General features: G+C 39.8%; 1 protein-coding gene across 4 annotated transcripts in view; it reads right to left on the bottom strand.

The window, feature by feature from the left end:
• Window positions 1–15789, bottom strand: part of aopep (aminopeptidase O (putative)) — a 103409-nt gene that overhangs the window by 46971 nt on the left and 40649 nt on the right. For 3 of the 4 annotated variants that reach the window (XR_012369659.1, XR_012369660.1, XM_055168002.2), the window contains exons 12-13: window positions 10954–11016; window positions 10383–10466 (exon numbers count right to left, since the gene is read on the bottom strand). The exons of the other annotated variant lie outside the window; for it this stretch is intronic. Coding sequence is in view for 1 of the 3 variants with exons in the window: in XM_055168002.2 (XP_055023977.2) it covers window positions 10383–10466; window positions 10954–11016 (147 nt within the window). In the remaining 2 variants the exon portion in view is untranslated. The remainder of the gene's footprint in view (window positions 1–10382; window positions 10467–10953; window positions 11017–15789) is intronic. 4 annotated transcript variants of the gene reach the window in all.

Below are 15789 nucleotides of genomic sequence, written 5' to 3'. Positions count from 1 at the left end.
TGGGCTTTATAAGTCTGATCTGCGGACCTTCAGAGACCGAGAGAGGATGAGAGAAAAGGGAGGGAGGAGCTTAATGGGGCTAATAGCATCGCAGTCGTCTGCGAGACCCGCCGTCTCCCTCGCTCATTACCCGAACGCTGCTTTCCCCCCACCAGACAGATGTTTGAGCGCCATGCTTATACGACCAGTGAGAAATGGGATGAAGTGAAGCCTGAGTTACTGCGTTACAGTTTTATTCATCGGCTTTGATTTCATTTCCCTCCAATGAGGCCCGTTCGCGGGCGAGGGGAACATGATGCAAAACACGCGTCTAAAGGCATACGCTACCTCTCATTTACGAAGGCGCATTTATCCGCAAATTGGTGTTTGACATAAATCCAGTTGGAGCTTGAACGTCATGGTTGTGGAAATAGTGAGGTGGGACCATATGTAATCAGTTAAAGCTATGTGTCTGTGTATTTCCTAACTGATGCCTTTTCCATGTGCTGTGGAAAGACAAACACAGATGGTATTTAATGACACTGGAGATGTTGTCGGCTATTTTTCGGTGAGGAAGCCACTCACGTTAAAAGCTCTATTCCTCAGAGAACTTAAGCTTGGGCTTTCGAGAGAAAGTGCTGGAGTGTGTGCTGATTAAAACACATTGATTAGGCTTCAAAATAGATCCTTGAACCAAGAACCAGACCCAGAATCTGAACCTTATTACTGTACATGATAGCATGGCTTAAAGTTAAGTTTTTGCCACACCTTATTTATTAGATTATTTATTAGATTTATCAGATATACAGTAAATGTTTCTTAGCAACCATGAAATCTATTTGCATGAATTTGAACTTGTCAGGTCACAAGCAGTGCAGGTCACCGAGTCAAGCAGGATCATGACCTGTAACAATTTGCATCTATGATTTTGTTTCACGTATTTTTATTCTAGCAGATTAAAATGAGAAATACATAAAATAAATAAATAAATATATATATATTCCAGCTTAAAGGAATATTCCATTTTCTTAAAAGAAAAATCCAGATAATTTACTCACCACCATGTCATCCAAAATGTTGATGTCTTTCTTTGTTCAGTCGAGAAGAAATTATGTTTTTTGAGGAAAACATTGCAGGATTTTTCTAATGGACTTTAATAGACACCAACAATTAACACTTAACTCAACACGTAACAGTTTTTTTCAACGGAGTTTCAAAGGACTATAAACAATCCCAAACGAGGCATAAGGGTCTTATCTAGCGAAAGGATTGTCATTTTTGACAAGAAAAATAACAAATATACATTTTTAAAGCACAACTTCTTGTCTAGATCCGGTCGTGATGCGCTAGCGTGACCCGACGCAATACGTCATGACGTCAAGAGGTCACAGAGGACGAACGCGAAACTACGCCCCAGTGTTTACAAGTGTTGAGAAAGAGAACCGTTCCTACGTTGTTGTATGTCAACTGATACTAATTAATGTCTTTGTGTCAGTTTATTGTTTACAATGGTCCGCAAATGTGCGTTTTATTTATGTAACACGTGACCTCCCTACGTCACTACGCATTTACATTAGGTCACGGTGGACCGGACCTAGACGAAAAGTTGTGGTTTAAAAGAGCATATTTTTAATTTTTCTTTTCAGAAATGACAATCGTTTTGCTAGATAAGACCCTTATGCCTCGTTTGGGATTGTTTGGAGTCCTTTGAAACTCCGTTGAAAAAAACTGTTAAGTGTTGAGTTAAGTATTAATTGTTGGTGTCCATTAAAGTCCAACAAAATGAGAAAAATCCTGCAATGCTTTCCCTTAAAAAAACATAATCTCTTCTCGACCGAACAAAGAAAGACATCAACACTCCGGATGACATGGTGGTGAGTAAATTATCTGGATTTTTCTTTTAAGAAAATGGAATATTCCTTTAACTTTAAAAATATATATATCTTACTGCTAAAAATCTGTTTCCCATAACTCGCCACCTGACTCAAAAACAGTCTACAGACAGTCAGTATCCCCATCCGTTTCTAGTAGCTTCAAGCTAAATACCACTTGTGTCGTGCAACATGACTCCGAGATTGCACGGCACATGTTAAAGTACTTCTATCCTGGATGGAGAGAAGATGAAGAGAAAGAAAGAAAGAAATGGGCAGCCAAGGGAGACCGCAGAGTTCTGCTTTTATGCACCAGGAGTGGCAGACCTTTTTATATACATAGTGTTCATATAATGCTCTGGCTTTTAAAGACCCTTGGTATACATTACAACCCTCTACGTTGTTCTCTAGCGAGCGAGCGCTCCCAATTACAGTATAAAAAAAAATCCATCAGTAATATAAGCCTTTCTGATTATAATGAGCTTAAATTGGAAATATGACGCAAGTCGCAATAGCACCGTTGAGAACATCGCTTATTTCGGCCTGGCAGAGAACAAATCAACCCACACAGTGGAAATTCTCAATCATGCAATTCACAATAAAAACGCAGACACGTGGGCACACATTAAAACAAAACTCATGGACACTCATGCCTGGGGTTAGACTCGTAATAAAATGTGCAGTACACCACCAGTACGGCATTTCACGTTTACGATTTCATTATAAAATTCTGGGGTGTTACACGATCTGCATTTGGCACATGCTTTCATATAAAGCAACTTCAAATGCATTCAGTCTTTTATCAGTATGTATGTTCCTTAAGATCGCACTCATGATCTTTATGCAATGCTCTACCAACTGAGCTATAGGAACACACAATAGCTTTTCTTTATACAGTTATACAGTGCACATCAGTCCAAACCCATACATATTTCGTCCATGCACACTAACACATGCAAAACGTTTAGGCTTTCAGATGCTGTACCCGATAGCAGATACTTGTCGCAGCTTTGAGGCGATCTGCATGTGACTTTGAAGTTTAAGTACATTGAAACTTAAAATAACTTTTCTGGTTAAATGATTGCATGTTGTATAAATCCCTCTGATGTGAGGAATGTGAAGTGTGTGTGTGAGCGGGCGCGTAATAAAAAGCACATGACTTCATGGTTTATTCTAGCATTTGTTCCTCTCCACAGCCTCTGTCCTTCACTTGCTCCTCCGCGATTGGACGCGGCCCCTGGACCATTCCCACACATGCAGACAAGAGACACTTGTGACATCTCTCTTCCCTCCCACATCCAAACACCCTCACGCACTGCAAAAAAAATCCATCAGTATTTTTGTCTTGGTTTTTTCCATTAAAATATCTTTAAAGTTCAGTCGAGAAGTTAAATGGAGCAAGTTATTGTTTTCGAACATACAATACGGTGCAAAAGTCTTGGGCAACCATGCTAGATTTGTTGTTTTTGCACTGCTATATTGACCACATATAATTACTTCTCAGTCTCTTTATTAGAATACAACCAGAAAATACAAGAAATGTGTATGTAGTATTAAAAACAAAAGTATAAGTATAAGTGTCAAGTATTTAGTCTAAAATCCCCCTCCACTTGAGCAATAGCAGGAAACTGCAGGATCTCTTAAACCTAAATAAAATTAAATCCTAATTTCTAATTCTAATCGAATGACTTTAGGACTTCAGTCTCCTCAAAAAAGCTCAAGATGTGCCAAGATAGGTCAAACTAAATACTGACTGATGCCTGAAGAAGACATTTAGTACTAAAAATTGTTTTGTTTTTAATTTTGTGTACATATTTCCTGTATTTTCTGTTTGTATCTTAAAAAAGAGTGAAAAATAAATATGGATGGACATTAAAACTTTGCTAAACCAACAAAGCTGGTGATGGTGGCCTAAGACTTTTGCACAGTACTGTATATTATTCACTGTAAATAATATGCAGCGTTTTTGACAAATGCAGCATTTTTGTCAAATCAACAACAAATATTTTCGTTACTTTAACTTAAACAATTAAGTTAAACAGCTTCAACTTGATTTTATAAGCTATGTCAACTTTGCACAACCCAAAACTTAAATAGTAGGTTGAAACAAAGTTTTTTAAACTTCATGCTATATTTTGTTAATTCGGTAATGCTTTACAATTAGGTTGTATTTGTATTAGCTAGCATGACCTAACAATGAATAATGCTTCTATAGCATTTATTAATCTTATGCTGCGTTTACACCAGCCGCTGGAGAGGCGTCAAGTGCAAGTGATTTCAATGTTAAGTCAATGTGAAGACGCGTTGACGCCCATCTGGAGTTCTCGCAGGGAATGAGGTGTTTAGCGCAGCGCAGTAGACGCGATTCCGCCTCATTTGCGCTTCTAGTTCATGCCATTGGCGCGAATTGAGCGTCTGGCGTGGTACGCACGAATAGTGCTTTTTGTCATTTTGCATTTGACGCGAATTTGCGGCTGACGCCCGAGTTGAAAAATGTGAACTTTGGCGGATTTTCGCGCCGCGATAACCAATCAGCAGACTGCTTGCTGCTGTGGCGGCAGCCCCGCCCGCAGTCACTCATTCAACATGGAGGAACGCTTGATATTGTCCATGAGCAGTCACCCGGAGCTATACGACACACGTTCTTATTTCTATAGAGACAGGAATAAAAAGGACCTCGCTTAGAAGAGTGTCAGTGAGGACATTGGGCAACCTGGTAACTTGTAAATACACATTTCACTTTTGAGTCACGTGACGTTTATTTACCCGCACCGTTTATTTTCCCCCTATAGTAAGGTGACCAATTACACACCGGTAACTCTCTGGATAAATGCACATCAACATCAGCCATCTTGCAAATAGACAACTACATAGCACTTGCCCCTCCCACAAGAAGCGGATTTCGCTTCTGACGCACGTCAAATGCTTGCGAATGCATTCAAACTGTTCAAGTGGCAAACTAGGCACGGTAGACGCGATTTTGACGCCTCAAACGCGGTTGGTGTAAACGCAGCATTAGATCATGTTAATTTATTTGAGCATTTACGAATACATTTTAAAAATCAAAAGTTGTAACTGTTAACGTTAATGCACAATGAACTAGCATGAACAATTGTAATGGCATTAACTAAGATTAATAAATGCCAAAAGACGACAGTATATTGCTAAATGTTACCGTAGTTCATGTTAGCTAATGCAACCTTATCATTTTGAATAAACAATGTGCTTATTTTGTGCAATTTTGCTACTTAGGTAAATTCATCTTTTAAGACGTTTACTTAAAAAGAAGATAAAAATACTGATAAAGAAAATATTCTGGCAGTGTACACACTTCTCTTTAAAATTCTCATACAAATATGCCATCCATCACTGTTTTTACACTTGTAGCCACATGTGCATGTATGTGTGCGTTGGAGGCACTATCCTGCCAATATGATTCAAAAGGGTAATGGTCAGTGGAATTGTCCCCTCACCTCAATCCGTCACTTCTGGCCAGCGAGTGAAAAGGTCAGCCTTGTTTTGCTTTTGTTTATGAATGGTTCTGTTTGTTATTTTTTCTGGATCTTGCCGAACTGAGCTACTCTCTAATAACATTTCGAACGAGATCCCTGGCGGTCGTACCGAACCACACATTTTTGGTTGGCCTGTTGCACTGCCAAAATATTCACTAACTGCAGACATCCCTCTCTCTCTCTCCCACACACACACACACACACACACACACACACACACGCAGCCTTAGATTTAAGGCCCAGAGCCTAGTCACTCATGTCTTAAGCGAAGACCTGGATTGAGGGGCCTATTTCCTGAACCCTTTCCTCCATCTCCATAAATCAGCTTCGGATTCAGGATGCAGTGCACGGAAATCACTTCAGGGAGGGATTGAGACTCAAAGAACTAGTGGGAAACAGGTCACGGCAATCAAGCGCTCTGTTGGATATCTCACTGCGCAGTAGTAAAAGGAAAATGGGTTTACGCTGTCATAGGCCTGCAAAGATAAACTAGATGGTTGTACATTAGCGCAAAAAAAAATCGAACAGGCCACACGAACATCCATTTGGCTGTCTGAAGTAACGATAATGTCAGCAAACAACAGGAATTTGGATTTGACTCAAAAACACATCATCTTGCGAGCAAATACTTTCATCTGCATTCCACCGAATGCTCGAAAGTACCCAGGACCATATGAAACAAATGCCGAAAAAGGCATTGAAGAAATGGCCGTGCTGGAGACAGAGAAAATATTAAAAGATCAGTGTATCTGCTTGTCACTATGGTTTCATGCAGTGTGGTCCAAAGAAAGGATTACGGTACTTTTCAATGTGACCTTAATTTCGGAATAACCAGACATTCCTTTCTTTGACACAGTATAAACAAAGTGAGATCCCAACAAGAAACAAACCACAAAGCAATGAGAACATTTCTATGGTGTCTAGCCACTAGATTACCTGCTCCTTACAACAATAATACAATTTAAACCATCAGGGTTTAAGTCATGTAAGGGCAGACATGGGGTGGTGTGTCATAGTGGTAAAAGCTAAAGTGTGTAATATGCACAAAAAAATGTGCTTGTGAGGGGGGAGTGGGTTCAAATCTGGCTTACATTTCTTACATCCCGCTCTATCCCTGATGTTTCCTGTGATTTACATTAACATTTATGCATTTGGTAGCACTTTTATTCAAGGTATAATAACATTTGATACATTTTTATCAGTATGTTTCCTCACAGGGAATCGAACCCATAATCTTTGCAATGCTCTACCATTTACCGTATTTTTCGGACTATAAGCCGCGTTTTTTTTCATAACTTGGCTGGTGCTGCGTTTTATAGTCAGGAGCGCCTTGTAAGTCAGTATGAATTAATTTTGACATTTACAGACGTCTACAGACGCAAGAGTCCGCTATATGATGCTCCTGTATTTATGTAATTCAATAGATTCAGTGATGCGGAATGACAAGACTCCGAACTTTACGCTAGTTGGCTTGTTTGGTTAATTTGGACTATTCAACCTTCCAGGTAAGTTCTGTCTGCTATGGTTTATCGTTTAAATAACTGATAATATTACTTTAATGTACAGACATCTATTCAGTCTGCTGTTCTATCTGCTATTGTTTAGTTGAATAACTTGCCTTTCCAAATGAAATGTCTGTTCTTCGGCTTGGATTTTGTGAAATAATTTTCTAAATAAACGTGACATATAGTCCACTGTGACTTATGTTATTTCGTCTTAATGATGCGGCTTATACTCCGGTGCGGCTTATAGACGGTTTCAGCAGTAACAACATAAACAAGTGGCTGTCGCGGTCCGCACGTAACTTCCGGTAAACGCCGCTAATAATAAATAACCACAAAGTACTTTAAACGTAGTTTATTTATATAACAAGCAAAAAAACAACACATAGATTACTTAGGAAACCAAAACATTTGTTATTTTCGACGAGGCATTTGTTCAAAAGATCAGTTTAGCAACTAGTCAGACCATTAAAAAACGAAACCGGATGTAAAGTTCGGATCCAGACGTGTATCACGTGCGTCCGATGAAACCGTCTATAGTCTGGAAAATACAGTGAGCTAAAGAAACTACTTTTGTACCAATTAAGCGTCAAAAATATACTTAGTTTAAACCATGAAAAAGCAATCCCTTTTCTGAAACTAAAATTTGCAATCTGCACAAAAAGTGATTTACAGACGAGATACCCGTTACTCAATGTCTACAGCATTTAGAAAATGTCACCTTGTATAAACACTCAGCAGCTATGTGGGAGTCTAGATAATGTATGACACCCTACGAGAGGCCGGTCCTTCTGTTTTTGTGATTAGCCCGTGTAGACAGGCTCTTTCTCATTAGTTTGACTTTGGATGAAAATGGAGCAAAATGAAGCTCATTATCACAAAGCGTAACTAATACGGCACTGCAACTCCCCAAACACACACAACTACACCCGCCGTCAAATGGAGACAATAAAACCCTATTCTTTTCCGGCCCAAAACATTCATTTCACATTTAAGTGACCGTGATCTCAGTCTGGGGTTAGCGGGGGGTGCCTGGACCTGTACCACGCCAATTACCTATGATATAATTACCTATAAGAGAGCTGCTGCGTTCGACGCATTGCCTGTAGGGTCCACGTGCTCTTGCCCCGCTGCCTCTTTTAGAGCCCGGCCTGAGCTTGATTTATGGGTGCAGAGGATGGGGTGCGTGCTTTTGAAGTCCATGAATGTGCAATATAAAATACACCTGGAAGAGCCAGGGGCTTCCAATGTTTTACACAAGCGGGAGGCGGGTGAGGGAGAGAAAGGAAGGGGGTATTAGGAGAGGAGGGGTCACCAGTGTTTCCTTTCAGGTTGGCTTTTATGGCAGCACTTCAAACAATCGCTCGCTCGCTCTCTTTCTCTATCTGTCCCCACCCTGGTCATTGTACAGAGCCAACTGGACCGTAATTGGTCTTTCTTTTCTTTCACGTGCCTGCGTCTCTCTTTACTGCCCCCACCATCACTGTTCTCTGAAGTCACATGCAACAAATGTGTCAATTCGCCAGGTGTCGGATAAACCAGATAATTATGTGAGATGTTTTTATAGTAAAGTAGTGAGTATATATACAATATTAATTAGCATCATATTTATGGTATATAAAGTGGGGTTCAAAAGTTTAAGACCTCTACTGAAAATGCTTTAAATTTCAAACATGCACTTGTGCTGGACTTTATGATTCATAATGTAATCTGACCTTTTGTACAAAGGAGAAAGAATGGATAAGGTCACAATCAAAATTTTCCGTGTGGTCTAAAGTGGCGTGCACACAAAAGTGTTTACGCCGGCGGCTGGCGTATGCTTTCAATTGTTTCCAATGAAAGAGCGCGCTTTTCAAAAACGCTAGCAGTTGTCGTTTATTCCATGCTGGAGGCGCTTTTCCACGCTGAGCGCTCAGAGTTTAAATTTTTTAACTTTGGGTAAAACACACAGTTTGTCAATGTAACTTCTCACTTGGCCGTCCAATCACAGCGGAAAAGGAGCGGGACAAATATCACAACAACCGACTGATAAACATAGCAGATGTATCATAGCAACCAAAGTGCTTAGCTGAAAAAAAGCTGGCAGTCGGTGTCTGCCTGGCTTTTTCATCCGCGTTTAAACGCTTTGGTGTACACAGCCCCACTGTATATCAGAGTACTACAAAGTTAAAGGAAAACACCACCGTTTTTCAATATTTTACTATGTTCTTACCTCAACTTAGATGAATTAATACAAACCTATCTTTTATCAATGCGTGCACTTTTAATCTTTGTACAGCACTTGAATATGTTAGCATTTAGCCTAGCCCCATTTATTCCTATGGCTCCAAACAAAAGTTTTATTTTGTGCCACCATACTTACTCGTGTAACTACTCATGTAACAGTCTTTAAATAAGGAAAACATGGAAGTGTTTGGTGGCTTCTTAATTTATCGCTGTTTGGAGCCATAGGAATGAATGGGGCTAGGCTAAATGCTAACACATTCACGAGGCGCTGTATAAAGATTAAAAGTGCACGCACAGTGGTGTTTTCCTTTAACACTGATACCAATACTGTACCAGGGACCAACTACAATACTTTTTTATATAAATCTCAGCAAATTCGTAGATACGACTTTGGTAGTGATCAAATATAAGCATGTGACATTTAAAAGCGTCCTTTACTGTAATCCGGAATATTCCCTTAGCTCCGGTCACTGACACATACAGACAGAAATAGACACACACCTACCACTAATGTGACAAAAACAGGATCTTGGGGCAGACATTACATCATTGCTAAAACTTGAAGTTAACTCACATCAAACACCGTAAAACAAATACACATAATAACCCACACAGGAGTCTGCAATCTTACTACTATAGTCTGTGAATATATTAGAGGGCCAACTGCACTGTTTGGTGTGCATTTCACATGTGCGCGACCGGGTTCTCTTTTTTTTATTCCGACGAGACAAATCCTAACTGTTTGACATTTGGGCTAAAGCCGTGCCGAGGAATCTGTATACACGTATGCATAACTTCTCAGAATTGATAAACAAGGAAAGGAAAAGGGTAAACAAAAACAGAGACGGGCATAAACTCGCACGCCCAATGAGCGACAGGTATCCTCCCTGGCTGAGGATCAGCCATTTTGCAGACCCTCAAAAGCAATGAGTCATTGCCATCACATGATATGACAAAAATGACCAGCCGCAAGCTATTTCCAGTCATGCCTTGATTTACCCCCACCTATCTTTTGCTGAAGACCGGCCAAGGGGCGTATATTTGAGCCCTTCTCCAGCATTAAGTGCCCTCCAGACTACGTCATCCACGTGCTATAATCTGATAGCCCTGCTCAGCGAGCAAACAAAAGTAAGTGCGGATTTGAGTGAATTCTAAATGGCAACTTGAGTAGAGAAGTAGCTGAGGACTTGATTAGGTATGATTAAGCAAAATCAGGGAGATTAAGAGTTTGGAAAATGATCGGAAAAGGATGGAGGCAAGATCGAGTAAAAGTCTAGTTGGTGGGTTCTCACCTCTTTGAAGTTAACCTTGGGCCCTGCTCTTTTCCGCTTGGTGCCCTTTCCACCAGAGCCATTGAAGTGAATCCATTTTGCAACCTGCGGAAGAGGCAGAGGAGGGCGGGAGAGAGTGAGTAGGTAAGAAAGACAATAGGAGAGAAAGACATTGTGCATTACCTGCCGTACCACATGTCTGACTTCTACACCGCATTCATTACAATGCATACGTTCTCAAAGTACATAAAAGTTTAATTCAACTTTAAATATCATACATGGGACGAGCAAGGAGGCACTTAATGGACAGCATTTCAATTTCCAAAAATGCACCTTAAAATTGTGTGATAACATCACTTAGCCACTAAGGGATGCTCCAGGTACGAAAAACAGTAAAGACGGCCCACAAAGACCAAAAATGAATCAAATCACAATCGCGTACGCTCAACAGAATCCGAGACGAGAGTGATAAAAGTTTCCCAGACCTTTTATCCAAAGTGCTACATGATGCACACTAAAAGTAATAAACTAGTTAACCGTGAAAGCATTAAGATATACAGATCAAATTTGAGAGCTTATAAAGTGCATTTACCTCTTCCTTGACTTCTTCCACGGCTGGAGCTTGCAACCATTCTGAGCTGGCGTCCCTCAGCCACTGAACGAGAGGAAGAGAGCAGCAGAATGTTGAGTGGAGAGAGAGAGAGAGAGAAAAAGAGAGAGAGAGAGAGGGAGTCACTTGTTCCTTTCTGATGGGAAATAACCGCTTGACACGACAAGCTCGGTGATGAGCAGCACGAGTGAAAAACACAGAGGAGAAAAATCCCTCATTAAGTTGAAAGGAGGCGTCAGCGTTACTCAGGAGTTCTCCTCCAATGCTCCGGTCTCCTCTGAGATCCTGTGTACACTCGATCTGCACTTAACCTTATTAAAGCGTGTGCCGTCGGCGCAGCGAATACCTTCCCTCACACACACACACACACACACTCGGAGAGAAAGAGAAGTGAGAGAGAAGGGAGGTGATCGAGTAAGAAATGAAGAGGAAGGAGGGAGGTATACAGATGAGGTGGACATAGGAAGGTGAGGGGGGAGAGAGATAGAGAGAGAAAGAAAGAGAGAGAGAGAGAGAGAGAGAGAGTAGACAGCAGTAGCAACAGTAAAAGGTCTGGGAACGAAGCTTCATTGTAATCAACAGCGTTCACTCCCTGTGCTGCCGAGGAGGGGCTCTCTCTCTCTTTCTTTCTCTCTCTCTCTCTCTCTCTCTCTCTCTCTCTCCGTCTTGCCGTCATACACATGCAAGCATGCATACTGACTTCTCCCATGGCTGTTGTTCTCACGACGACTGTCTCTTTAAAACTGATGAGCCGTGTGTGTGCATAGAGGTGTGTAAACACAAAGACAGGTATAGTGACACGGCCTGTCTCAGGTACGGTAATAATAAACATTTGGGAGATACAGTCTGAAAAAGAAAGGTCTTAAAGTTTCTTTGTAGGGCTGCATGGCTCCCTAAAGAACATTTAACATCCACAGGTTCTTTGTAGTGGAAAAAAAGGGTAAACAAATTTGACTGAATGGTTTATTTGGGAACCAAAAATGACACTGCTGCGAAGAACCCTGTTTAGCAACAGGAGTGCAATAGGAGAAAATGCTGAGTCATTTTTATTTATATACCACTTCTACTGTCAATACTACTTGCATAAAAAGTACTATTGGGGATTAAGGTTTATCAGATAGCAATACATTGGACCATAAACAATCATTTTATATGCATACACCATACTGTAGCATTTACATAAAACTCTGATGCATTTGAAACAAAGCATACCATAATGTTGTCAAAAGTACTTAGTCAAACTCTAAAAATGCTAGGATATGTTGGGTCAAACAGGGACAAACCCAACAGTTGGGTTACATAACCCAGAAAATGTTTAGATTTGACCCAATGATGGGTTGAAACAATCCAGCATAGGTTAGATTACAACCCAACCCTTAAAAAAGTGCAGTAACCATGTTTTCTTTGGTGTACTGATTACTATAGCAAAACCATTGTTTGGTTTAACAATGTTTTTTGAAAAACCATGGTTTTTACTACAGTAGCATGTTTTTTAACTGTAGTAACGGGTTGGGTTCGTCCCTTTTTGACCCAACGCATTTTTTGTGTGTTACACTTTTACATTTGCTAAAGACTATGAATGTTGATTTTGCATAAGTTCCTCCTAAAACAATCCATAATATTTTGTGTTTCTACATCTGTGCAACTTTCTTTTTATTGTCTTAAAAGAACAGTGGCGGTGACTTCTATTTTCGAGGGCACACGATGCAAAGTTCGTCACAACATGTATGTAGCCCGTAATGTGTGTGGTTCGTAATTTCAAAATATGTGTTCAGCGTGTCGAGTGATCCATTGTGCATCACATGTCTTGTCAAAATAAGTGCCTGCTGCAGACGCATCTAAAGGGTTTATGATAAAAGAGATACTCACGGTTGCCAGATACGCGCATAATCCACTGATCTATATAAATGACTGGATTGCGCATGACGTCACAACTGTGAAGCCACCGCGCCGCCATGTTGGTATACCCAAACATTCTATTAAATCAATGGACGCGATCAAATTTTAATGATAAAACATCACTTTACTAGTCTTTGTTTTTATATCTGAAGTATCCCTGTACATTATTACAACGCAAACATCCTAAGCATGTACATAGTTATTTACTGAAAGTTGTACATTTATCATACATTCATCTTCATTACAGTATCAGATCAGCAGACAGACGGCAGCATATTTAGTATTAATGACAAACGTGATCATTCTGAAATCTAAATAAATAATCATACTCTGTACCGTATGTGCATGCACTAATTTGCTGGTTTTATGTTATCTAAACGTACAAGTTACCTAAACTTATACCGTGTAGCTGAATGTCAAAAAAAACTTTATTTATGCCCGTGTCATTAACAGAACGCAGCAGACACACTCACCTTAACGTTTTTTTTATAAATCCATTTTCCTGCCCGATTAAAACATAAACATTGCAAATAACACCAGAATTAACAGTTAATTTACGTACATATATCCTAAAAATAATCTTGAGTGACTGATACGCTGTAAAGCGGGTGAATTTAAAACATGATTTTGAATGGAAGTCAATGACGCTCTCTGCCGGTTGGGTATACCAAGATGGCGGCTCGAACTCTGCGCTGGCTTCACCTCACGCTGTTAAGTTAAGCGATCTATGCGCAATCCAGTCATTTATATAGATCAGTGGCATAATCTCATGCATAATCAGAGTTTACTGTTAAGGGAGTGTCTTGCGTGTATTTTGTGAAAGTGAGCGTCTCTTTTATCATAAACAGTTTTAACGCGAGTGCAGCAGGCACTTATTTTGACAAAACACGTGATGCACATGGTTCAAATGATGCAACTTGATGCAAATGATGGTGTTGTCGAACATTATAGGGAGAACGAGTCAAAAACAGCGCTTATGATTCGCTCTCGCTGTACTTCGACAGCATAATCCAGTCACTCTGCGCAGCTGGAAGTTGAACTTGACCAAAACAGAAACAATGATGTGCAGACATTACAAACTCCCGACAAAGTTCGATGTTTCAATGGCGATAAATTGAAGAAACTGGCTTGTATGTGAATGATTCTTTTATCAGCTTTTTTAAAAGTTAAAGAGATGAAGTGTATTTCTGCTAATCTCCATACAGATGTGTGCGTGTCTGTTTGTGTCTTTCGTGACTGTTGTTCACTTTTGGGAAAGCAGAGTGGGCCGAGCAGAATTTGACTCTCAAGCTGCAAACTGCCATTGTTAACTTAGATACCACACATAGCTGTTTTACAGCCCAGATTGCTTGGCTCATTCCTGGCACAGCAAGGCCTTTGTACGCTTGCGAGACACTGCAATCAGCCCCCTCTTTCAGCCAAACTCGTAAAGTACGCACACACACACAACCTCTTGTGTATGCACGCACTGACACTATGTACGGTAAATGTAATGTTTCTGAATTAGCATGTCTGTATACTCTCCTAAACACAGTATGCTCAGAACTAAATTGGTATTGAACAGTTAACAGCAGGGTGCTGCTTATGAGTTGGCGGTGGCTGCTTTTTACGATGATAGACGTGCTAACTGTTCTCACATTTCCCTGTTTAAACTTCTGATGCTTTTTATATTATGTGCTACTGGGTCCAGTCAACATTAAATCAATATTGGCTTTGTTTACTTTAATACATGCTGTTGGTCTTACTGTAGGTGATTTATCAATGCACATAATATATAGAGAAAAAAGTTTATTTTTATGTAACCACACCGCTATTTTCATTTTGGTTACCAAGTTACGAAGGCAACAGGTTAATTTGTTAATGCTATTTCGGCATTGTTTAAGACTTATACATTGTTATAAGTATTTTAATAGTTTAAAGGGATAGTTCGGCCAAAAACGATATTAAAACCATGATTTACTCACCCCCAAGCTGTCCGAGTTGCATATGTCCATCGTTTTTCAGACAAACACATTTTCGGATATTTTAGAAAATATTTTAGATCTTTCTGTTGATTAAATGTAATGTTACGGGGTCCAGCAATAGTCCACGACCTTCAAGTCCAAAAAAAGTGCGTCCATCCTTCACAAATTAAATCCAAACGGCTCCAGGATGATAAACAAAGGTCTTCTGAGGGTAATCCGTGCGGTGTTGTTGTAGAAATATCCATATTTAAAATTGTATTACCATAATTAACTACCTTCCGGTAGCGCCGCCATCTTAGACTCAGGAGAGAGTATTAGCGTAGTGTACGCACTTTTCTTAGTGACGTATGACAAATTCGGAGGGCGGGGGACAGAGCAGCAGCAGAGAAACCGCTGTATGCTGCGTAAGCGCTCATCCTGAATGCGGATGACTCTAAGATGGCGGCGCTACCGGAAGGTAGTTAATTACGTTAATAACATTCAAGCCCTTCTTAGAAATTACACATTAAAATTGTGTTCAATTAATTTAAAATACCTCATTAAGAGCAATAAGTATATATATTAAATTAGTCTAACACAAAATGAATATGGACTTTAATTTATTGATTTCTTTTGAATTGCGTTAACACAATTAGTTTGAGTGGGTTCTGGAAAAAGAATACTGTTTTTTTATCTCAACCTAATTTGATCATGTTCATTCCACTTAATCATTTTATGTTTGGACAACATGAATGATTTTTGTTGCTAGTACTAACTGGGCCGTGGATCTGCTTTTAGAGAGTAATTTTTTTAATTAAGTGTTATTTTATGCATTTTTAGGTAAAGAGAAAGACTTAATAGTGTTTAATGTTCGTGTATCTTATTGATTTAGAAGTGTTTGTGTTATATTTTTTCAAATTGTTTGGGTGCAGAAAAGTGGCGCTTGTGGTTAAGTTGTGGATGTGACGTATTTCTC

This window comes from Misgurnus anguillicaudatus, chromosome 5 (genome assembly GCF_027580225.2).
Source record: "Misgurnus anguillicaudatus chromosome 5, ASM2758022v2, whole genome shotgun sequence".
Classification (NCBI taxonomy): Eukaryota; Metazoa; Chordata; class Actinopteri; order Cypriniformes; family Cobitidae; genus Misgurnus; species Misgurnus anguillicaudatus.
Note: the sequence above shows the minus strand (reverse complement) of the source record. Positions and strands in the feature narration are given on the sequence as shown.